Below are 24,494 nucleotides of genomic sequence, written 5' to 3'. Positions count from 1 at the left end.
TGTTTTACACCCCGTAGGTACTGTTTAATTTTAACCAAAATAAAGTTGAACAATTTTAAAGAAGCAATGGAAGTTAGGCTCAGCGGGTCAGCAGTCAAGGGCAGCAGTTGGCATGAGGGTGGTAAAGGACGAGGAAATCCGTGGCGACGCGGGAACTGGAGCCAAGAGCGATATTTGTGCTGCCAGAGCGGAGCACCGGTGGCGCAACGAAGACTTGGCGTCCACGCAGAGAGTTGGGCGCGGTACTTGGGTCAAGGGCAGGGTCGGAGGTCACGACCCTGGCGGCGCAGCGGTTGGGGGCGGTTGGCTGGCTCGCCGGAGGCCCCGCCTCTCCGCGCGCCGCCCCGCCCGCCGCGCGCCCGGAACGCCGACGCGAGCGGCGAGGGAAGCGGGCGAGGGAAGCGAGCGAGCGGCGCAAGGACCCCGGGGTGGCGGGCTCCGCGCGCCCATCCTGTCCCTGCCCTCGGGCGCTCGGGCTGCGGCCGGCGCCGCCTCCCGGGAAGATGGCGCTGCACTTCCAGGTCAGTGCGCTCTGCTCCGGGCCCACGCCCCGCTGCCCCTGAGCCCGCGGGACGCTGCGGCGGGAGGCGCAGGGCCGAGGAAGGCGGTGGAGGCCGCAGGGCCGCGGCCGGAGCTGTAGCCTCCGCCCCCGTCCGCGCTGCGCACCGTGGGGCCGCGCCTGGGCGGGCGACAGACCGGCGGGACTCTCCCGGCGCGGCGGCGCGGGAGGGCGCGGACGGCGGCTGTGGCGGCGCCGGGGCAGGTGGAGCCCGCGCCGCGCGGAGGACCAGCCTCCGCTTGGCTGCCGCGGCCGGGACCCCGCAGGGTTCGGTCCGCCGGGGCGGCGGGTCCGGGGCTGTGGGGAGTTGCGGAGGAGGGCTCGGCGCGGGCTGGCCGGAGAGCAGCCGGGGGCCGGGCGCGCGCGGAGCTGCCGCGCTGGGACGCGCGCTGCGGGGCACGGCCCGCGCAGCTTCGGGCGCCCCCGACGCGGCGGTTCAGTTACTCAGTCAGCAGCACCCTTCGAGCGGCCCTACTGTGCCTCAAGCACTGTGCCAAGTGTGGGGATAAAGGGTGACATCATACTATCGGTGCCCTCCTAGAGCTTGCAGGTAATTACAGCACACGTGAAAAATGTTGTGGTAGAATTAGTCACGGGGGAGCAGGGAGCACCGAAAAGGGGGTGTGTGGGTGTGTGTTGGGAGGCTGTGAAGAGCAGCTACTGTGCTTCTCGGAGGAGATGCTTGAGCCTCCACGCATCCTCTCCTTAGTTGGTTATTGAGTATTGACCATACAGCTTTGAGCACACTTCATGAGTTCCCCTCTCAGGAAACTTGCAGTCTAGCGGGCCTTGAAACAAATTAGGTGGTGGCTTGGTAAAGAAGGGAAAGCTGTAGAGACAAAAGTACAATATGAGCCAAAGCAAAAAATTGTGGAAGACCGTGGCGTATCGCAGAAACTCATTCTGGCTGGAGCACAAGGTTCATATGAAAGGAAAGAGACCAGGGGAGGCTGGAGAAGGCAGGAGATGACCTTGGAGAGGTAGGCAGTTTCTTAATGTGGTGACAGTGTATCTAAGTATCACATTCCTATTGTAGACTTCTTTGGGTCCCTGTGTCACACTGACTTATTACTTCCTTATTTATTGATTCTTCCAAAGGGTGTTTTCTTTTCAACTAGCCACTCTGTCAGGTAATTGACAGCTCCAGGACTTTATGGACCAAGAGATAGTGAACCCCACACATTACCTTTTGACTTCTTGCCATTTCAAAGGGTCCCCAGGTCAAAATAACATATTTATTACCACTTTAGTAAATATGGCCTCTGGGAAATTTTCACAGGAAGAATCTCACAGAGAGGATTTATGGATTGTAAATAGATAATCAGATGTTCACAGTGCAGGTGTAAATCTTGAGATAAATTGAAAGTATTGTGGAACTTTTTTGGACTTTGAAAGATGATGCAGAGTAAATCACCAAGTCCTGGAATACTTCTTCATACTTAGGTGTAAAGTGTTGGAAAAATTACATGCTGATGTCAGAACTCTTCATATTGGTTTTCCAGGAATGTACTTTAGGGTGCTGTGGACACTTAAAAGTGGAGTTGTAGTGGCTGAGGTTGTAATTCAGTCGTAGAACTTGCCTAGCACATTTGAGGCACCAGCTTCCATCCTGAGCACCACATATAAATAAGTAAATAAAATAAAGGTATTGTGTCCATCTAAAACTAAAAAATACCACCATTAAGAGAGTACATGTATACACTTTATTCCTTAAGAGATGTGCATATATATTTTTATTCCTTGAGGCAGTTTTATAACAGTGTGACTTGCCCATGGTTACAGTAAGTTCCATATTCTTTCCACTTTCTATACCTTATCATCACCTGCCAATGGGTACTACTTAAATTTTATGCCATAGTCTTTTTCACATGATAATTGTGTATCTGATTAACATAAACTGTTAACAGCCAAAGGCTATCTGTGGAGTTTCCCCACTATCCCCAGCCCTTCCCTGGCTGCCTGGGGAGGGGCATCATATTATTTCTATAACCCATTCAGTGCACATGCATTTTGGTTAGAAAGCTATGAGTTATAGTTCTATGTCCCCAAAGAAGTAAAGGATTTAGATCGTCTTTGAGGAAGCAGTCCAGATAGAGGAGCAGAGTGAGGAAGGAGAACTGGGAACAGGCAAGGATTGGGAGATTTTGATGAAACTGAAGAGATACATTAAGAAAAGATGTAAGGACTCCACTGACCCTCTTAGTATGGTTTCAGATCCAGAGACAATAGCATGCTTCTTATTCATCCAGTCAGGCCACCTGCTTTAATCTAGATGTGATTGAGAACTGTCAGTAGCTAAAGAGAATGATTATCATTCATTGTGGATCTGATTTGTTGCAGGCACTATATTAGCCTTTCCCCTCTTTTCTTTGTTAGTCTCATAATTATTTTGGAAAGGGGGGCTTTTTATCTGCAGTTTCAACAGGGAGGCTTAGAAAGGTTAAATAAATTTCCTAAGGTAACTTAGTGAGTACCAAATTCTATTTTTCAGATCTAACCGTGATGCGTCTAAGACCCACAACCCTCCATTCTCATTCCTAAAGCAGCCTTTGAAGAAATCCAGGGCATGGAGGCCACGGTTAGAAAATATTGTTTGATTGGTCTACTGTCTGATTATCATATGAAGGTGCTGGGTCTGAGTCTTTGTAGAAAAAGAACTGGTAGAACTTGATGACAAATGAGTTGTGTTTCTAGAGTTTGCCAGACTATGGTTTGATGGCACAGTCTCCAAGTTCAGTGGTTTCCCATACCACCTCAGGTTCCCCAATTTGTCAGGACTTACAAAATACTTATAGTCGTAGTTTATTATAAGGAGAGGACGCACATTAAAATTTGTTCAAGGAACGAGACACATAGGACAGTCTGGGAAAGTTCTAAAACAGCCTCTGTTGTCCTCAGGACATGCTACTCAATGTGTGGCTGTATGTACTACTAAGTATTGCAAGCCAGAATGCTGTTGCCAGCTTTGGGACCCAGAGTTTTATTGGGGCTTCATGACTTTGGCATGGCTGGACGACTACCTATGTGGTTGGACTCAGTCTCTAGTTACAGTGATACCTTATAACCCTCAGTCACCACCCTAAAACAGGCCTACCTTCAACCTATGACTATCAGCCCCTGCCCTAAGCAAATGTGCTCCTGTTGTGGAAGACATAGATTACCTCCAGGAGTTGAGGGCAAAGTCCTAAGAAGAGGGAAAAGCTAAAGATAACATCAAACATATAAATCTAGATCCTGGTCTAGACCTTTGAAATCAAAGGGACACTTGAAATCTGTGGGAAACATGCTCAATTCAGTTTCTGATATTTGAGGTTTATTTTTAACATCTTTCTGGATTTCCAAAAGTAAGACATTTGTAGACAAATATTAAGATGGTTAACAGACCAGGCTACAGGTAGGGTTAGGACATCACCTGGAGGTAGATGATAGCTGAGTAAAGGTTGGCCAGATGGCAGATTGTGAGGAGACAGCATGTGCTCAGAGCCTGTAGACCTGCATATTTCTTAGAATTGACCATGTACCTGATCTGAGCATACTGAAAATATGTACTTTGCAGGAGTGTTTTTAGGATTGGTTTGGGAAAAAGTGGGAATGCATTCTATAAACTCTAAAGCTCTTGAACAAGTGTAATCTAATTCATCATTTAAGAGCTCCAAGAGGCTGAGGATCAAGCCTTCCGGGATACTTAGGAAAAGGTAGTAAGAAACAGTTTGTGGGAAACGAGTAACTTTTAAAATGAAGGAGTTTCTATGAATGGCAACCAAGAAGCTTCATTCAGAAACCAGGAAAAATATAGGGAAGTAATTGAAAAGAGGTTTAAATTTAATTGAAGTGGAATTTTTGTGATTTAATTTTATTCTTAGGGAATTTTTTCCTGGAAACATTTTTTTCTTTTTTCTTTTAACTTTGTTGAAGGATAACTGAGTCATGAAATGCATATACATCAACTGTGCAACTAAATGCGTTTTGGCATTACTGACATCAAGAAAATGAAAATACCCATCACCTCCAAAAGTTTCCTTGTGCTCTTATGCCTGTTTGTCATCCCTCCTGGCTTCTTCCTCCTTCCTGTACTACTCCTATACCTAGCTGTTTCCTGTTACAGTGTATATACTTTTTTTGGTACCAGGGTTCGAACTTGGGACACTCACCCACTGAGCCACATCCCCAGCCCTGTTTTGTTTGTTATTGAGATAGAGTCTCACTGAGTTGCTTAGCACCTCCCTTTTGCTGAGGCTGGGTTTGAACTTGCAATCCTCCTGCCTCAGCCTCCCAAGCCACTGGGATTACAGGTGTGTGCCACTGTGCCTGGCACAATAGATACTTTTTGCCTGGCTTTTTACTCAGCATTCATCTGTTGATAGATACATGTTTGAGAATTGCTGAGTAGAAAGGCCAGTTGAGAGCCAATTATATGTCAAGTAGGACCAAAATACTTAGGAAGATCTTGATTTAGATTGGCAGTAGGATTACATCATTGTCTACTAGAGAGTGAAAATTCTTTATGGGAGGTACATGATACCCAGTTCTCCTTGTTGGACTTATTATTTAGATGAACTTCTATGGTTGATTTAAGCCTTGTATGGCAGCTTTAATAACCCAAATCAGATTGTCTACACAGTGGGAATGGATCCATTTTCTGAGGCATTCTCATATTCTCAGATATCAATACATAATAAAACTAAGATGCAGATTTATCTACTGTGAAAAATAAAATTTCCTTATAGATTCTCTGGAAAATCAAATGCTAATGAGATGATTGTCTGATAAATTGGTAGTGGGACAATGCCTTTCCATCAGGGTAAGGGTCCTTATGAATGTATTTTTTATTCTTCCTTAAAAAGGTTTAATCTGCAAGGCATATGTATGTTACCATTATAATGAAAGAACCCTTGACTTTTCCCACTTGATTAATATTAATATTTGTATTAGTTTTTTTCTTCCTTTGTTTGTTCTTTAGGGTTCTTGTAACAAATCACCATCGACTAGGTGACTTAGAACAACACAAATTTATTCTCTGATAGTTCTGAAGGTGGAAGGCAGTTCTTTCTGAAAGTCCCTGAGGAGAAGCCCTATCATGCCTCCTCTAGCTTGTGTGGCTGTTGAGTCTTTGGCAGTCCTTGGTTTGCCTCCACCCTCTCATGGCCCTCTGCCCTCTATTGTTCTACACCTCAAGTCTGCCTTTCCTTTTCTTATAAATGAGGATACCAATAATTGGGTTTAGGGCCCACTCTAAATCCAGGATGATATCTTCCCGAGATCCTTAACTCAAGTAAGGCTTTGTGAAGGCCCTGTTTGCAAGTAAGGTCACATAGTTCTAGGAAACCTTAGGTGTTGTGGGAGGGTTAGGGCTTGGACCTGCCTTAGGGGGATATAATTCAACTGATTACAGTATTATTTTCAGGTAATAATCAAAACTAGCCTTTATAATATATACTTCGAGCTACAAGGTACATGGCATGAACTAATTCCCCAAACAAACCTCATTAAGTAGGCACTGATATTGTTAGGATTTTTGTTTGTTTTTTTTGTTTTGTATTGGGGATTGAACCCAGGGGCACTGAGCTCCACCCCTAGCACTTTTTATTTTTTATTTTGAGACAAAGTCTTGCAAAGTTGCCCAGGCTGGCCTTGAATTTAGGATCCCCCTGCCTTGGTGTCTCCCAAGTGGCTGGGATTATAGGCAGGTGCCACCTTGCCAGATTCTTCTTCTTCTTTTTTTTTTTTTTTTTTTTGCCTTTTTGTTTTGTTAAACAGGTCCTGTAATTATTTCGGACCTAGTTCTTTTTTGCAGTGAAAGTCTACTTGTTTAAAAAATCTTAAGTCTAGGTGAATGCATGACAGCAGGATCAATTTAGTGTTGAATTATTCTGGGTATTATCAGTTCTAAAATTTTTGTCCTTCAGATATATTAGGTGAAGGAAAAGACTTCTGAGGTTGACAGGGGAAAGAAAAGTAGTCCTTTTCATTTCTGTATTTCTTCCTGGAGAAGAAGAGAATTCTTAGTATTTTTGAATTATATATTTTCTGTGCATTTTAATATTGTGAATAATATATGTAGTAATCTGAGTTTGTCGGGTCAGTTGAGGTTGGGAAATGTTTAAAAGTGGTTCATTGAGGTCCTTTCTGGGGATCTATTTAAAACGTTACTTTTGGACTTTCCTTTTCACTCTAGCAGAAGAGTCTCAAGTCTAGGATGCTGGGCTTTGGCCTGTTAGGGAAGTAGAGAATGCCCTGAAGGAGCCCAGCAGAAGAGAGGAGTGGGAGGAACATTGAGCTCCAGGGGACTCCGTTTCAGTGACAGCTGTATATTCCTATCATAAAAAGATGTCGCACTTGAGGGAATGTATGGTCTGGTGTAGCTCTTATGCTGCCTCAAAAATTCAAACCAGGAAAGACCAAAATTGTCATTTCTTTAGAAATGTCCCGTAACTTATTTGCCTACCCATCACTGAAATCTATGTCAGTATTTTTGTCCTCTAAGGACAATTTTCTGATTCAAGTTTCTAGTGAAGTAACTTGTTTTAGAAAGATGATTTTCACAAAAATCTTTTAAGTTGAGAGGAATGCCAAGCTCATTTTTCCATTCTTCTTTCAGATTATTTGTCTTCTGTCTTCAGATGAGATTATATTTGTAAACAGAATGAATTAGTCTTTTTGCTTATAAAATACATCAGTTATTAAATTGTGAGAAATGCCAAGGGGTCAAAAAAATCACATCATAGTTCACTTGTAGCTTTCAAGTCAGTTCAAAAGCCCCAAATCAGCATATATTTACAATTACTGTTACTTTTTTTTAATAGGTAGAACCATTGAAATTTTTACAACATGAAAATATAAATTGAATTATCTTAAATTTGTACATGATCTTCCCCCTACCCCCAAACCTCTGGCCTCATCTGGCATTTCCTTTTGTCTACTTGCCATCCACCTTTCTAGTGGTAAGTAGACAGAAGGCCTTTCTAGTCTTTTTTCCCCCATCAGGCTCACTCTTTTTGGTCTTGGTGTACGTTATTTTTCTAACTCCTTGGATCAGGCAAGTCTTCCCTTTTCTATACTACAGTTATTGCATAACTATTAATTTATCGGTAATTGGAGGAGTAGGAGATGTGCCTGTTTTGTTTGTCGTGGTTTCCCCTGGAAAGTAGCTGTAGCTCAGCACATGTGTATTGGATTAATGTATACAGGCATGATATTTGTATTGTCTTCTGTGGTTAATGTGTTTACCTTTTTTCATTCACGTAAAATGTTAATTTGTTTTTCTTCTCAAGAGTTTGGCCGAATTGGAGGCATTATGTACTCACCTCTACATAGGGACTGATCTTACACAAAGAATAGAGGCTGAGAAAGCACTCTTGGAACTTATTGACAGCCCAGAATGTCTCAGCAAGTGTCAACTTTTATTAGAACAAGGAACAGTAAGTATTTGATAACAACAATTAACCATGAGAGACCACTGAATGTATGTCAGTGTTAATCAATTCGTGTGTATTAGCAATGACAGATGTTGCCACATCTTTTTATTATAGTTTATTTCATTGTCAAAGAGATTAATCAGGGAAAGAATTGGAAAGCCAGGGAAGCAAATTTAGGGAATAGTCAGTCAGGAGGCAGAATAGGAATGAATTGAAATAATTTCTTGATTCCTCTTGGACCTTTTTTTAAACATTTTTTTCAGTCATACATGAGCACAATGTCTTTATTTTGTTTATTTATTTTTATGTGGTGCTAAGGATTGAACCCAGTGCCTCACATATGCAAGGCAAGCACTCTGCCACTGAGCCACAACCCCAGTCCTTAATATTTCTTTAGTTTTAGGTATTGTGTCTTTATTTATTTATTTATTTATTTATTTATTTATTTATTTATTTATTTATTATGTGGTGCTGAGGATCAAACCTAGTGCCTTACCTTCCCTTCCCTAGACGAGCACTTCCCTAGGTGAGCAACAACCCCAACCCCACCTTGGATCCTTTTATGTCTCATTTTAGTGGGAAAAAAATTACATTTTAGAGCAACTTTTTTTTTTTTTTTTTTTTTGCCACTTTTTTAATCTAGTTGGTAGAGGCAGGTTGTAGTTAACTTTGAAACATGAAAGAATTATTCAAAAGAATGCTGGCTACTTCTTGATATTCTACTTTCTAGATATTCAGAGCTATTCTTTCAGAAATTGTTTAGCAAGTGCTTACATATAAAATCATGCTCTCTACTGCTTAAATGGTTTATGTACATGAACTAAAGGAGGGCATTGTTTAGTTGTAAAGCATAGGTCTATAGACAAAGAACTGTGAAATGATATGATGAGCACTGGAGTCAGAGGCCTCATGATACAGACCAGAATTGGACAACTTTTTCTATTTATTTATTTATTTATTTATTTTATTGGTTGTTCAAAACATTACAAAGATTGCAGAATCACGTCGGTTACACATCCACAATTTTACATAATGCCCTATTAGTAACTGTTGTATTCTGCTACCTTTCCTATCCTCTACTATCCCCCCCCCATCTTCTCTCTCTACCCCGTCTACTGTAATTCATTTCTCTCCTTGTTTTTTTTTTTCCCCATTCCCCTCACAACCTCTTATATGTAATTTTATATAACATAGAGGGTCTCCTTCCATTTCCATGCAATTTCCCTTTTCTCTCCCTTTCCCTCCCACCTCATGTCTCTGTTTAATGTTAATCTTTTCCTCCTGCTCTTCCTCCCTGCTCTGTTCTTAGTTGCTCTCATTATATCAAAGAAGACATTTGGCATTGGACAACTTTTTCTGAAAAGAGCCATCAAGTAAATGTTTTAGGCTTTGTGAGCCAAGAGGCAAAATGGAAGATATTTTATGAGTATTTCTATAACAACAGAGAAAACAAATGTCCTCAAAGGTTTATTGGTAAAATTCAAAATAATTGAATGTAGTTTTTTGTAATAGAGGTCTATTAATAGAAAACAATAGGACAGTTCTTTTAGGACTATTAATGAATTTCAGAGTTGTGTTTCCTGTTATCAGCATTGATATAAGTGTTCATATGTTAATGCTGATCCGTAATAAAATTTTACATTTTTCATCTTTGAAAATATCTTTTAACATAGATAGGTATACTGCCAAATACTAAAATCAGTCCATGGGCATATGATTTTAATTAAACATATTCATCACTTAGAAGGCATTTATAGAATTCTATCATATCTTCTCTTGATATTTGCCTTTTAGCATGTCATTACATTGCAGATTAATCACTTCCAATTGAAGATTAGGTGGAAACTCCTCAATTGCACAGCTAAATGGATTTTGAAAATATGGAAATTTTCTTTTTATTTGCATCAAGGTCTGAACGGTGGTGTTGGAACTGCAGTTGGCACTTAGAAAATGAATCTGAAAATAGAGATCTCACTACTTGTTTTTAACTTTCAGAAGTGTAGGAAATGTCTAGAGCAGCTTGTCATTTCTTGTGAGTCAGTGTTGTTACTGAAATTATTTTATGGCGTTGTTAGTCATTGTAGTCATTCTGTATATAAGTACTAAGTACTGTTTGTCTTTTAGGTAGTTTTGGAATTTTAGGTTGAATTCATTACGAGACATTTTCAAGTTTGCAGAAAAAGATAATTCCCAAAGCCATTTAGTGTTGAATAATAGAGGCTTGGTCATCTTATCCAAAAGAATTTCATTCTCAGCCCCAAGTTTAAAAAAATTGCAGTACAACTTTACTACTGATAAGTGACCAAAGTACTGGGAAGTGGGACGAGATATTCAGAGCTTCTGATTCTGACAGAATTTCCCAGAACTGAAGATAAGTTCATAGGAGTAAATAAACTTTGTTAGCACCTCTGATTCATTAATGCATGATAGACTCAAATGTTTACCATAGCATATCTGCTAATGAAACTATAAGCTTGAAACATGTTACTCTCGCCGCGCACCAGTAATGGGGATTGAACTCAGGACCTTATACCACTGAGCTACACCTCTAGCCCTTTCATTCTGAGAAAGGGTCTTGCTAAGCTCCTGGTGATCTTCCTGCCTCATCATCTCAGGTCGCTGGATTATCGGCATGCACCACCATGTCTGGCTTAAACATTTTACATTTTTAACAAGCTTTTAAAATTTGCCCAACTAAGCCCTTTCTGCTCCATATTTTTACCACCAGTGTCTCGCAGATTCTTCTTCAAGTTATATTGAATTCATGTTTCTTCAACTGTCTTGAAAATATTCTGACCTATAATTCCACACCGACTCTTCAGAGAGGCTAATTCTTGCTGTATCACACTTAGTGTTGATTTCTAGAATAAACGGAGAAAGTTTTGGTAATATTAACAATATGAACAGTATTGGTAACATCTGTTCACTCATTGAGAGCTAGGAATAATCTTTCCAAATCATTTGTCTTGCTTTTAAATTGACTTGTTGTTGCTTCATGTCTTCAATTTTTGAACATTTGTTCTCACCAAAAGGCTAGTAAGGTTTATTTTCTCTGCACACATAACTTAGGCTGCTACAATAAAACAATGGTGATTTAATTAATTCCTCATTGTTAAGTGTCTTTCCTTGCCTGGTTAACAATGAGCCACTTGAAAACTTAAATTTGGTGCAACCTCATTTTATTTTTCATTTTTGTAAGGAAATTCTGTGTTGAGATAGTGGATTTAATTTTTCTGATGATTGATATTTTTGTGTGTGATTTGGGAATTTTGTGATTAGTGTTTAGTTTGATATTATTAACACATATTCTTTTAGGAAAGATATAGTAGCATCATGGCAAAAAAAAAAAAAAAGCACCTTGCTTTGACATCTAATTTAGTACTGTGCCTTGAAAGTTAGACATTTGAAGTTCATTTTTGCCTTATCTTATTCTGACATGACATATACACTGATAATAAGATATATATCTGTATATATGTATCTGAAGTAGATTCATTTTATACATTGTAAATCTATCAATTTGGAAAAACAAAACTTCTCACTTTTGCTTAGAAAAACTACCTATAATATTTTGATTATTCTAATTTTATTTGTGATGATAATAAAAAAAATTATTCTTCACAGACATCCTATGCTCAGCTCCTTGCAGCAACATGTCTTTCGAAACTTGTCAGCCGAATCAGTCCTTTACCTGTTGAGCAGAGGATTGATATCAGTAAGTGGTTTATTATGATTTTTAACAAATTTTACTTTAGAAGTAAAACTTTGACTTTTAAATATGGAGAGCGGTTTTTAGGCTTGTGAATTATTTGATTCTGTCATTTTTTTTTAAGATTAGTAGTTAAGTCTCGTTTACTAATCCAATGTTAATAATGATGTGATAATATGGTGCAATATGTAGTAAAAAGCATATTAGTTTAATAATAAGTAATAATATTTGCTAAGATCTGTACCATCTTATTTTATTCTCCAAGCAAATTCATGAGTTATCCTAATTTTACAAGTTGAAGAAGTTAGATTTAATAGTGTGTATGTAATCTAAGATCACACAGCTAGGAAATGATAGAGCTGTCATTCAGTTTATGGAATCCATGCTCTTAATCTTTAAGTTGACTTATAGCTCAATGACAGGAGAAGTGAAAGCTTCAGTATTTCTCAGAGTGCTATGTCAAAAGCAGTTGTGATGCATTGAAAACCAAAAGCTGACTCCTTGATAATTTGTGTGTGGGTAAACAGTGCTTAGAACCTCTTATAGTTGGAACCTGGTTCTATAAAATAGCAAATATTTTTCAGAAGTAATGTACTTTTAAGTTTTTGTATGTGTGTATATGTAAGTTTGTATTTCATATGGATAAAGCTCTAATAATTGAGGTATAGGATTTTTTGTCTTCCTGCTCATAATAGAAATAGATTGTTGATTTCTTTAGCCTCAAGATTAACATGATTTTTATATTTGTGTCAGAAAAATTAAAATGTGTTAGATGTTAGGATCTTTAAGCTCAAATTTGAATGGTCAGAATCACACAGTGATGTCATTTTCCTCATATGTTTGCCTGTTCCCTAAGCATGTTGAGTGTTAGGTACTTCAGAAAGCCTAGAGAAGAAATTATCCATGCATTTGTCAATTTGTGTGTTTAAGAAAGCAAAAGAAGTTTGTAGCTTTAAAAATAAGTATTCAAACACTATAAATGTAAGTCTAAAATTTGGATTTTTGTTTAATTGACTTTTGCGCACACACAGACACATTTTAAATACACTTAATTTTGGTAGGCACTTTTGGGTTTATAGCAAAACTGAACAGAAATTACAAAGTTTTGATACACTCTCTGCCCTCATACATGTAGAGCCTTCCTTGCTGTCTGCATATCCTGCTCCAGAGTGGTACATTTGTTAGAATCAACCAACCTACATTGATAAGTTGTTATTATCCAAAGTTTACAATCTCTGTTACGTTTCACTCTTGGTGTTGTATGTTCTGTGGGCTTTGATAATGTATAGTATTGTACAGAATAGTTTTGGTGCCCTGCAAATCCCCTGTGCCTGTTCATCCCTCTTTTCCCCCCAACCATTGATCTTTTTATGGTTTCCATAGTTTTTCCTTTTCCAAAAAGTCATATTGTTGGAATCATACAGTATGTAGCCTTTTCAGATTGGCTTCTTTCAGTTAGTAATTTGCACTTAAGGTTACTCCATGTCTTTTCATGACTTGATAACTTCATTTCTTTCTGGTTCTCTGTAATAATAACAGCGGTATTTCATTGTCTGGATGTGCCACAGTTTATCCATGCATGTATTGAAGGATGTTTTGGTTGCTTCCAGTTTTGGCAATTGTGAGTAAAACTTCTATGAACATCCATTTGCACATTTTGTGCGGACGTAAGTTTCCAATTTGGGGTATATATCAAAGTGCACACTTGCTAGAGTGTGTCTTCCAAATTGGCTATATGATTTTGCATTCCCATCAGCAACATATGAGAGTTCCTATTGCTTCCAATTCTTGCAAATATTTGGTGGTGTTAGTTTTCTGGATTTAAGCCATTTGTTTATTTAGATCTTTGGTTTCTTTTTATTATAGCTCTGTAATTTTTCTGGCATAGGTCTGGCATATATTTTATCAGTTTTATACTTGAGTATTTCATTTTTGGAGTGCTATATAAATGATATGGGGTATTATTTAAGGTGCCACTGTTCATTGTTGATAATGGAATACAATCGGCTTTGGTATATTAACCTTGTATCCTGCAACCTTGTTCTGTAATCACTTGTTCAGGGTTTGTTGTTCAGATTTTTTACATAGATAATTGTGTCATCTGTAAGCAAAGATAGTTTTATTTCTTCCTTCCTAATCTCTATTCTTTCTATTTCCTTTTCTTTCCCTATTACATGAGCTAGGATTTCTAGTATGTGTTGAAAAATAGTGGTCAGAGGAGACATCTTATCTTGTTCCTGGTTTTAGTGGGAAAGCCTCAAGTTTCTTACTGTTAAATATGGTGTTATCTGTAAGTTGTTTTTTTGTTTTGTTTTGTTTTGTTTTGGTGGTGGGGAAGGGTACCAGGGATTGAACTCAGGGGCACTCGACCACTGAACCACATCCCCAGCCCTATTTTGTATTTTATTTAGAGATAGGGTCTCACTGAGTTGCTTAGTGCCTCGCTATTGCTGAGACTGGATTTGAACTTGATGTTTTTTATCTAGTTGAAGAAGAAGTCCCTCTATATTCTTAGTTGGCTGAGAGTTTTTCTCATGAATGGCTATTGCATTTGTGAAATGCTTTCCCTGCATCTCTTGATATCATTATGTGATTTTTTTTATTCTTTAGCCTATTGATGAGATGTTAATTGATTTTTGAGGGTCAAATTGAACTTGTATATCTGTAATAAATCTCATGTGTTTAATTTTTCTTATATATTGTTGGATTCAGTTTGCCAATATTTTGTTGAGAATTTGTTGAGAGACATTGGCCTGTAGTTTCTTGTAATGTCTTTGGTTGGGTATTAAGGTATGTTGGACTCATGAAATGAATTAGATATCATTTCCTCTGCTTCTGTCTTTTGGAAGATATGGAGAATTGGTATATTGGTATAATTTCTTCCTTAAATGTTTGGTATAGTTCACTAGTAAACCCATCTGGGCCTAGTACTTTCCGTTATTAACTATATTGATCTAATGTCTTTAATAATACAGGCATTTAGGTTATCTATTTGACCTACATTCATTTTTGAAATAGAATCTTTGTTTTCGAAATGGGAATGCAGATGTTCCCTGACTTACGGTGATTCAACTTAAGATTTTTAAAAAAATTTAGTAGGATGCAAGAGCAATAAGCATTCAGTGGAAACCATTCTTTACATTCTGAATTTTGATCTCTCTCTGGTTGGATGATAATGGTATAGCACTCATGTGACACTGGGCAATAACAGGAAGCTACAGCTTCCAGTCAGCCACAGGATCACCAGGGCAAACAACTAATATTCTACATTGTAATGTGTTGCTAAGCTATGATATTTGGTAGGTTAGGTATATTAGAAGAATTTTCATCTTACTAGAGATTTTCAACTTATGATGGGTTATTGGCATGTTACTTCATTGTAAATTGAAGAGTATCTGTACTCTAATTTAAAAAATGTAGGAATGAAATTTGGAAAAAACCAGAAACATACAAGACAATTTCAAGACGACAAGAAATGACGGATTTCTTTTATTTCTTTATTTTGATTTGCCACTCTTATTTCTGCAAGTAGATTAGAAGATTGGTCATGATATAATAGATCTGACATGTATCATAATAATTGACATGTAAAAGTAAAGTGCTGAAAATGTGTAGAAGCCTTAACAGTCAAATTGCTTTTATCATGCCAGCTTCAAAATCCTTAGTCCTTCATTATATGGTACCACTTTACATATCTCATTGTTTCCAATCATGAACTCAATGCCAGATCCTCTGTGTCTATTACACTATTTTTGACCTTCTTAGTGTAGTTAACAATGGCTAATGGTTGGTTATCAGTGAAGTACCATTTGAAGGTTCATGAGCTTGTCATTGAAGACCCATTCTTGTGGAGGCAGCCTTGTAGCTTCTTTGGTACTAACCTGTTCATTGTGTGTGAAGGACTCCCCCAGGCCAGGTTGTTTCTGCCTTGGTGCCTTTCTTAAATGTTCTTTCCCTAGATTGAATGCTGTTTTCCCCACCTTCTTTCAAATGAAAGTATAGCTTAGGTTTGGTTGCTTATATAAACCAATCCTTCATCCCTCTGTCCCTTCTCCTTTCCTCTTCCTCCATTTCTTTCAGATAGCTTTAATTAGGTATGATATACCACAGAGTTGACTTATTTTAAGTGTATAGTTAGTGACTTTTAGTCAGTTTACAGTTGTTTGAACATTATCACAACTTGGTTAGAATATTTCAACACCCTTATATTCATTTACAGTCACCTGCTCTGTACCACGAACCTGTGATGTGCTTTCTCCCTCCACAGGTTAACTTTTTGTGGACATTGTCTAGAAATAAAATCATACATTATGTCCTCTTTTGTAGTTGGCTTTTTCATTTAGCAAAGTGTTTTGCATTCCAGCCTTGTTGTAGCATGTATCAATATTTCATTCCTTTTTTATTGTAGAGTAATATTTTCTTGTGTAGACCACATTTTGTTACCCCTTCACTAGCTGATGAACCTTTGGGTTGTTTGCCTTTTTGGCCAACATAAATAATTCTTCTATGAACATTTACATACAAGTTTTTGTGTAGACCTGTGTTCTAAAAGAGATTTATGATACAGTGTTATATAATAAAAACCTTAGGGTTTATGAGAAAAATAAAATTATGACAACACAATTCAAAAACTTTGTCAGTGGGCTGGGATTGTGGCTCAGCGGTAGAGCGCTCGCCTAGCATGTGCAAGACCCTGGGTTCATTCCTCAGCACCACATAAAAAAAAATAAAGATAATTTTCTTAACTACAACTAAACAAACAAACAAACAAACAAAAACTTTTGTCAGTGACAGAGAGAGAGAAAAGATAGAAGTTTAACAAAAGGGTTGTAGAATTTTACATGTTAAGTGGTTAAGGAATACCTAACCAGTATAGACAGTGTGGCACTCTGACTTGAAATGAAAAGATTTGAAGTTCGTACAACCCTTCCTGAGATTTGCAGCTTTTGTGTGACTATGAAGTGATGGAAAGGAGATTATGTGATACAGAATGGAAAATCCTACCACCAGATGAGGCCGGGTGTGGCCGCTCACATGTGAGGCGCCCTGAGGTGGCTAGCAGATGCAGGCATACACATGTCATGGAGAGCTCGGTCCATTTGGCTTGGTCACAGTTTTCTGCATTTACCCAGCATTTTTAGTAGATAGAATCATTTAGAAACAAAAGTAATGTTCGTATCTTGCTCCGGTTATCCCCTGATAAATAAATGCAGTGGAACAAATTTGCTTTTTTGAACCAAGCTTTATGGAAGGTAAATAAGGACACATATCAAGGAATGGGAAGAGATCTCTCTGAAAGACCTGTCATTGCCTCCTCTTTGTCCTCACATGATTCCCTTTATGTTTCTCAAAAAGTCCAAATGATCATAGAATATTTTCTTTGTAGGAAACTACATTCTGAATTATGTGGCATCACAACCTAAGCTGGCTCCCTTTGTCATCCAAGCTCTTATTCAAGTCATTGCTAAAATCACTAAGTTGGGGTGGTTTGAAGTTCAGAAAGACCAGTTTGTCTTCAGAGAAATTATTGCTGATGTGAAGAAGTTTCTTCAGGTAAGAAGTCAGTATTATTTTAACACCATTACTTGCCTTTTTTGGTTTAGAATTCTGCTTTTCTTCAAGCTTTATGGTTTGGCTTGTGGCTACCAGCATTACATCATATTAATTATCATTTATTACTTATCCTTGGATCCTTTGTTGTTTTTTGTCAATAAAATTCATGCTTACATAATTTTCATACCAGGAGAACATAAATAATTGTGTTTTCTAATTGCAAAAATGTATGTTCTTTCATTTATGACGTATATATATATTGCATATATACAAACCATGGATATAATGGCTTTCATATATGATCATTAGATCATATATGATCTAATCTAATTCTCATTACAACCCTGGGAAATGGGTTTCATTTTCTAAATGAGAAAACTGGGGCTTAGAAAGGTTAAATGATTTATATAAGATCACATAATTATTTAGTAAAGTGTGTAACTAGCACTTCAACAAGTGTTCTAACCATTTACTTTTTTATTTTATACTATACTGCATTAACTCTTCATTTTGTCAAGAATATTTTAAACCTAAATTATTAAAGACATAGTGTATGTTATTGCTTAATTTACATAAATTCAGATATTTGGACTGGGAAAAGGAAAATCAAGAGAACCTACAGTGATTACCTGCACCAGGATGTTGTAGGAATTCTGAATCTGCTCTTGGTTCCTTATGCTTCTTTCTTAAGATGATTCGGATATTTAAAGAAGAAAAAATGTTTTTTTTTTTTTTTTTTTTTCATACAAACATTCCTACCTAAAAGAAAATTACCTTAGCTCTGGTGTCATCTGAAAAAACAGTGATGTGTTGTGGTTCTTGAGGAATATTTGGCAGGTTTTTTGTTTTTGTTTTTTGGTACCAGGGATTGAACTCCGGGCACTTGACCACTGAGCCCTATCCCCAGCCCTATTCTGTGTTTTATTTAGAGACAGTGTCTCACTGAGTTGCTTAGCACCTCAATTTTACTAAAGCTGGCTTTGAACTTGCAGTCCTCCTGCCTCAGCCTCCAGAGCTGCTAGGATCACAGGCATGCGCCACTGTGCCTGGCTATTTGGCAGTTTTGATGGAGGGATGGTTCAGCACAGGTTTATTAGCGATTAGGGGCAGTTTTGACTTTCTGGGATTTTCCTTCTCATTGAATAATTTTGAAAGTCACCCCCTGTGTTAGATGTAACCCCATCATAGTGCAGTACTGCAAATTCAGACTGAAATACTGGCCCCCATAGCTTCTCTTTTATTCACGTTGTTAAGACCCCTGTGAACAAGTATTTGATCATCTGGAACTTGACAGGAGTTAAGCGCATTCTTATCCCTGAGGAGAGCAGCGTGCACTGGCACAGGAGGAGATTTTATTCAGAGACAGAGCTTCTTACTTCAGAGTTGTGTTTGTAATTTGGAGTAGTACTGTAGTGTCCTTCTCTTGTCATTTACTAAGACTGGTAATAGTCATGACAGTAGACAAAAATAGATGTGGAGTTCTTTTAAAATAAAGCTGAAGTTGAAAACCAACTGAAATGAAATAATTTTTGTTGGCTAGCATTTCTCAGACTCCCTCTTCAGCATCTGATAAGTTCAGCTTTAAGTTGGGCTTTAGCATGTACCTTTGTCAATTTTGGGAGACCAGAAGAAACAAAATGTTTTATCTTGAAAGTTTATTATAATACCATAAAAGAATATTTAGCACTGTTTTGGGGTATATGACTTGACCTAGCCTTGAGTCATGGGAAAGACGATTTATTGTTTTAGTACTCTAAAAATAGTACCACAAGGTTCATTTGGGTGTTAGCATCTTGTGGGAATTTTGTTCTGAAAATTATAGGTTTGTTAGAACTTTAATGTCCTGACCTCTGGGCACCCACTTTCTCTAGTGTTGTAGCCCCATTGCTGCCACACTCCCAGCATGTGTATGTGCCTCCTTTCTACATGCGTATCCAAGAGTTGTCACCTACGGCAGCAGGTTGCTGTTCAGGTTGCTGCTCTGCAACAAGGAGTTTACGTCAAACCATAAATGAATTTTGTGTTTCTCTCATCAATAGAGACTCGCCCCTCCCACCAAGAAAAAAAAGAAAAAAAAGCCAGCTTAACTGAACAGTATCTAGTTACTTACCTGTGTTCTATTCTGGTACCTGCTCTTTATTTTGTTTTAGACCAGTACCAAGCCATTTTCATGTTAGAGTCGAATTTGCAACTGGGCCAGCAGTTGGCGAGGGAGCCACATTTTGAGAAACATCAAGTCTGTACACAGGGAAGGAATGCCTCAGGAAATGGGAAATTAGGGGCTCCATCAGGCACCCTCATCAGGCCTTGAAGAATTCAGGGGTGTTTCTTTTGTTCGTTTCGTTGTTATTATGAGGTAATCTGAACTTCATTACACTAGTGAGCATTATTATTAGAATTCTGTGAGGGTTAGAAGGGATGACCAACTACAGCATTAAGATTTGAAACATGGGGCTGGCATTGTGGTTCAGTGGTAGTGCGCTCGCCTAGCAAGCACGAGGCCCTGGGTTCGATCCTCAGCACCACATTAAAAACAACAACAACAACAAAAAACAAAGGTATTGTGTCCAACTACAACTAAAAAAATAATTAAAAAAAAAAGATTTGAAACATGGGGGCTAGGGTTGTGGCTCAGCAGTAGAGCACTCACCTAGCATGTGCAAGGCCCTGGGCTCAATCCTCAGTACCACATAAAAATAAATAAAGGCATTAAAAAAATTGAAAAATGTACCGTCTGTTAATGTTTTAGTATGATTGCACTGTAATTCAAAGTTACACTTACTTTTCATATTTCCATTGTGATTTTTTTGAGTAGGGTAATTTGTTAATAATATGTATATAAAATTAATTTTGCACAGTATGTGTCAAAGTAAATTTATAGAGCTAAAGAGCATTTTTTTTTTGCTCAGACTTATTTATAGTCTTATAAAAAATTTTAAACTAAACTCATAATTTGAAGCTTAGTTTATGGTAAGTCTCAGGTGCCAGAAATATTTTGTTGGATATTATGTAGCTCTAAGGTAGGTGAGCATTTTCCCTTTCAACTCTGGGTACTGAAATTTATCTTTCAAAAAATGAGCTTGAAATCCTTTTATTTGTAGAACTCAGTGACTTTTCTATATATTTTAATATATGTGTTATTAAGTAAGTGTGATGTTTTGGTATTTAGTATTTTGTAACTGTTACCTAGTTTACACTGTAAGAACCAACCAATCACATGTCTCCACGTAGGCTAAACTTGGTTATTTTCTCCAAAGGGTACTGTGGAGCACTGCATAATAGGAGTCATAATCCTCTCTGAATTGACTCAGGAAATGAACCTGGTAAGCCTTTCCATCTAATGGGAACGTGAAGTTTGCTTAAGTACTGCTATTTCTTTGTGGCCATATGTAGAGTCATTTTTTTTTGTGACATAAAAACTCTGACTAAGCAAAGTCTTTTTGTGTATGTCTGTTTTATTGGTGGGATAATTAAGTAGTGGAATATCAGCAATAGTGGAATGTACTACGAAGAGCAGAGATAGACATGGTCCTTGCTCCATGAACACTTGGAGAATTATTGCTTTATCTTCTGCATATATGGTAATATGTTAACTGTAAGAAATAAATTATATGCACAAAGAGAAACAAAACTTTACTCATTTACAAATAAAAGACAAGTGATTTGGTGAATTGATTTTCAGCAGGATACCCAGCAGGACTCATCCTGAAACAGGCCACTTTCTAGCTGGAATTTTCACTCTATACAAGGAAGCTCTCCCTCCCCCCAATTGTGATTTTTATGAGCTCAGCAGCTGAGTACATTGTCACCCGCTCCTGTTCAATTTTGTGCATAGTGTGCTTCAAAACGGGACGAAAGCAGAAATTAGGTTCTACACGGGATAATTTTATAATAAAGGGGGTTATGGAGTTTAAATTTAAAAACTGCCCTCCTCTGTGGTGTGTGTTATGTGTATGTGTGCAAGGAGAACTTGTATCCCCGGGGCCACTTGCCACCTCCCTTTGGAGTCAGTATAGCCATATATATATATTTTAAATAAAATAATTATTTTTCTATTTATGTTCAATCAGATTTGGGTTTTTTTTTTTATTTAAAAGGAAGAATTTCTAAAATTTAAAGTGATCTCTGTTTACCATGGCTGTCATCTCCCTGACTTCTCCACCCCAGTTATGTGAAGATATCTTTGCTATTTGTCTGTATATATCTCTCTGCCCTTCTCCCACCCCTTCCTCGCTCCCTCCAGCACTAGTAATAATAACACATTGGCAGAGATGGTCCATAGTTTTAGTATGGAAGTTTAACCTCATAGGTAAAGAGTAAAGAGACAAATATAATAACCCCTTATACCCACCATCCAGCTTCTACACATTTTACTAATCATGAAACTTGCAGTTTCATTGATTTCCTACATCACAGCAAAGATAGGAATATACACTGCTCTGACAATGAGGGTTGTATTTAGTGTGTTACTGAACTAAGACTAGATAATGTGGAGTTGTAATAAAAGTATTATTCAGAGATAAACCAATTTTTTCTTTTTTAAATAAACTTACAGAAAAGTTCTGAGTTCACAGAAGTTTTTCTTGACCATTTGATGCTGAATTGCTGACATGATACCCCATCCCCAGGGAATACTTTAGTGTATTTCCTACACGATGATACCATCATTAAAATTTAAGCAGGTCAACACTGATATATTACTGTTATCTAATTCTCATAGCCTATTCAAATTTCACCAGTTATCCCAAAAATGTACTTTATCATGCATTGTATTTCTTTCTCATGTTCTGCTAGTCACCTTCAATCTGAAAAAAACTCTCAGTCATTCCTTCACTTTTATGATCTTGACACTTGTGAAGTTTACAGGCTAGTTATTTTGTAAAATGTCTCATTTTGAGATGGTTTGATGTTTCCTTGTCATTAGATTCAAATCACGTGTTTTTGTCAGGAGTGTCACAGAACAGATCCTGTGGCCTTCTCATTTCTCCTGCCAGGAAGTGCATGCATGACTTGATTTGTCACATAACTGAGGAGGTTCACTTTAAGATATATCCCCCCCCCCCCCAGGGGATTGACAGGGCCTTGCACATTAGGCAAGCATTCTACCACTGAGCTATATCCCAGTCCCGTTTTTGGTTTTATTTTGAGACAGGCTCTTGCTAAGTTGTCCGTGCCTAAGACTGGTGACCCTCCTAGCTCAGTCCTACAAGTAGCTGGTATTGTAGAGGCATAGTCCCTGGACCCAGCCAATATTGATCTCTTAATTAAGATGGTCTCTTGTAGATTCATTCTTTTTTCTGTTGTAATCAAAAAATTTTTGGAGAGGCAATTTAAGGCATTGAAAATATCATATTCCTCATCAGACTGAAAATTTACTGATTGGTTTACAAGTTTATTTAATAGGCTATAATTCATTACTAACATTATTTTGATTTTCAAGCTTTCCCAAAATTTGTCCGTAAGAGACCTTTCAGGCTGGCGTTTTTGTCCAGTGAACATTTGTCACATTCTTTGAATGCTTTTCTTCCTTCTGGCACAGAAGGTTCCAGGCTCATCTTCCACAGAACCAAGTTCCTTTGAAGAAGAGCTCCAAGGTCTGAAGTGTGATCTTTGGCTTCATATCATGGAAGAATATGGCTTCTGTGGAGATATTTGACTTGGCCTAATTTTATGGCATTTTGAGATTCAACTAGCATTTATTAAGCATTCCTAAACAAGGCAGTCTGGGGGTGATCTGCAGTACATGAGGAAAATCCAATGTTAGAGTTGTCAGATGTGTGCCTTGTAAGTTCATTCAGTGCCTGCAGGGTGGAGACAGAGGTGTGCAGTAGGAAGTGTCTGTGCATGCCACATCTCAAAGCATTCAGTGTCTAAATGAATAGCCCAAATAAAATAGTTATCACACAAGCCTTGAAGAATATGCTGGATAAGTCATGGATTTATATTTTAGCTCTGTTGCTGACTCCTTTGTACAAACTTCTTAAGTCTGTATATCATTCTCTTGAATTGAAAATTGAGACTGGCATTTCTTATGAGGTGGATTTCGTGAACAACAGTGTGGCTCCCAGTGTACAGATGCCCTCAGCAAACCTTCATTTCCTCAGGGCTGGGGTGTGGCTCAGTGGTAGAGGGCTTGCCAAGCAAGCATGAGGCACTGGGTTCGATCCTCAGCACCACATAAACATAAAATAAAGATATTGTGAATGTGTCCACCTAAAACTAAAATATATATATATATATATATATATATATATATATATATATATATAAATAAATAAAACCCTTCATTTCCTTTCTCCATGCTGTGGGCATGGTGGTCATTCAGAGATTAGGCTAAGATAATATGCTATAAACTCTAATTTTCTCACATTCTAAGAAAAGAATAATATGTAGTTTTGAAGATAAAGTGAAATAATATGTGAAGAATACTTTATAAATTGAAACCGTAATGCCACATACTCTTATTTGTATTAAAGAAAAGCATTGTAGGAGATATTTTGAAGTTTTAATTAAGGGAGGAACACTGAAAATGTAGTTCAAATCTTAGATATTGGATACAGATTCCGGTAACTACTTTCTGTAATCACTTCAGACTTCTAATATGCTTCATGTTTTATAAGTACAAGTGTAGTCTAAATCATATGTTGGAGATTAGGAAGTGTCAGATAATCAATTTTTAGCTTACTGCTTTTTGCAAATCTGTAAACATTAGCAAGGAAAATGGTTTACTTTCTTCATCCAAATAGCAAAAGGAATAAATAATAATGCCTAGACCTTGATGCTGATAATCATTTGGGCATCAGACCTCAATTTTGTTTGCTTTTCCCTATGGGTAAATGGAAAAATTGCTAGTATTAATAGTGTAGTTTGGACATACTATATTTTAGATTAGAGACTCAAGAGCTAATTCTAGTTATTTAGTCCTAAAAATTATATGCCATTAGCTAACAAAATATTTGGAGAATTGTATTGCTTACCTTATAAATCAGATTTCTTGTTTATAGTATCCTCTTTTAGTGGTTTTCAGAATACCAATGACATGTTATTCACAACACCAGTGACATGAACCAATGACATGTGGTATATACGAAGATACCACTTTCATACAGAAGAATTTTTCTGTTCTCATCTAGTGGCTGATCTACAGAGTGCTAGGGTTTGAAGATGAGCTCAGAGACTTCTCACCTTGCAGGTGGCATCTAAGGGACAGGGAAGTTGTTTGCATGATGTGAAATGTAGTGCCTGGTTCAGGAGCTGA

The 24,494-nt window shown here is 37.9% G+C and overlaps 1 protein-coding gene across 1 annotated transcript in view; it reads left to right on the top strand.

The window, feature by feature from the left end:
* Positions 1-397: 397 nt before the first annotated feature.
* Positions 398-24,494, top strand: part of RANBP17 (RAN binding protein 17) — a 297,306-nt gene continuing 273,209 nt past the window's right edge. Inside the window, exons 1-5 of the mRNA XM_081277519.1 lie at positions 398-521; positions 7,831-7,977; positions 11,599-11,689; positions 17,070-17,236; positions 20,494-20,559. Of these exons, the coding sequence (XP_081133645.1) occupies positions 504-521; positions 7,831-7,977; positions 11,599-11,689; positions 17,070-17,236; positions 20,494-20,559 (489 nt within the window). The 5' untranslated portion in view covers positions 398-503. The remainder of the gene's footprint in view (positions 522-7,830; positions 7,978-11,598; positions 11,690-17,069; positions 17,237-20,493; positions 20,560-24,494) is intronic.

Source organism: Spermophilus citellus (assembly GCF_964194105.1).
Source record: "Spermophilus citellus genome assembly, chromosome: 1".
Taxonomy (NCBI): Eukaryota; Metazoa; Chordata; class Mammalia; order Rodentia; family Sciuridae; genus Spermophilus; species Spermophilus citellus.
This window is presented reverse-complemented; position numbering and strand designations above follow the sequence as displayed.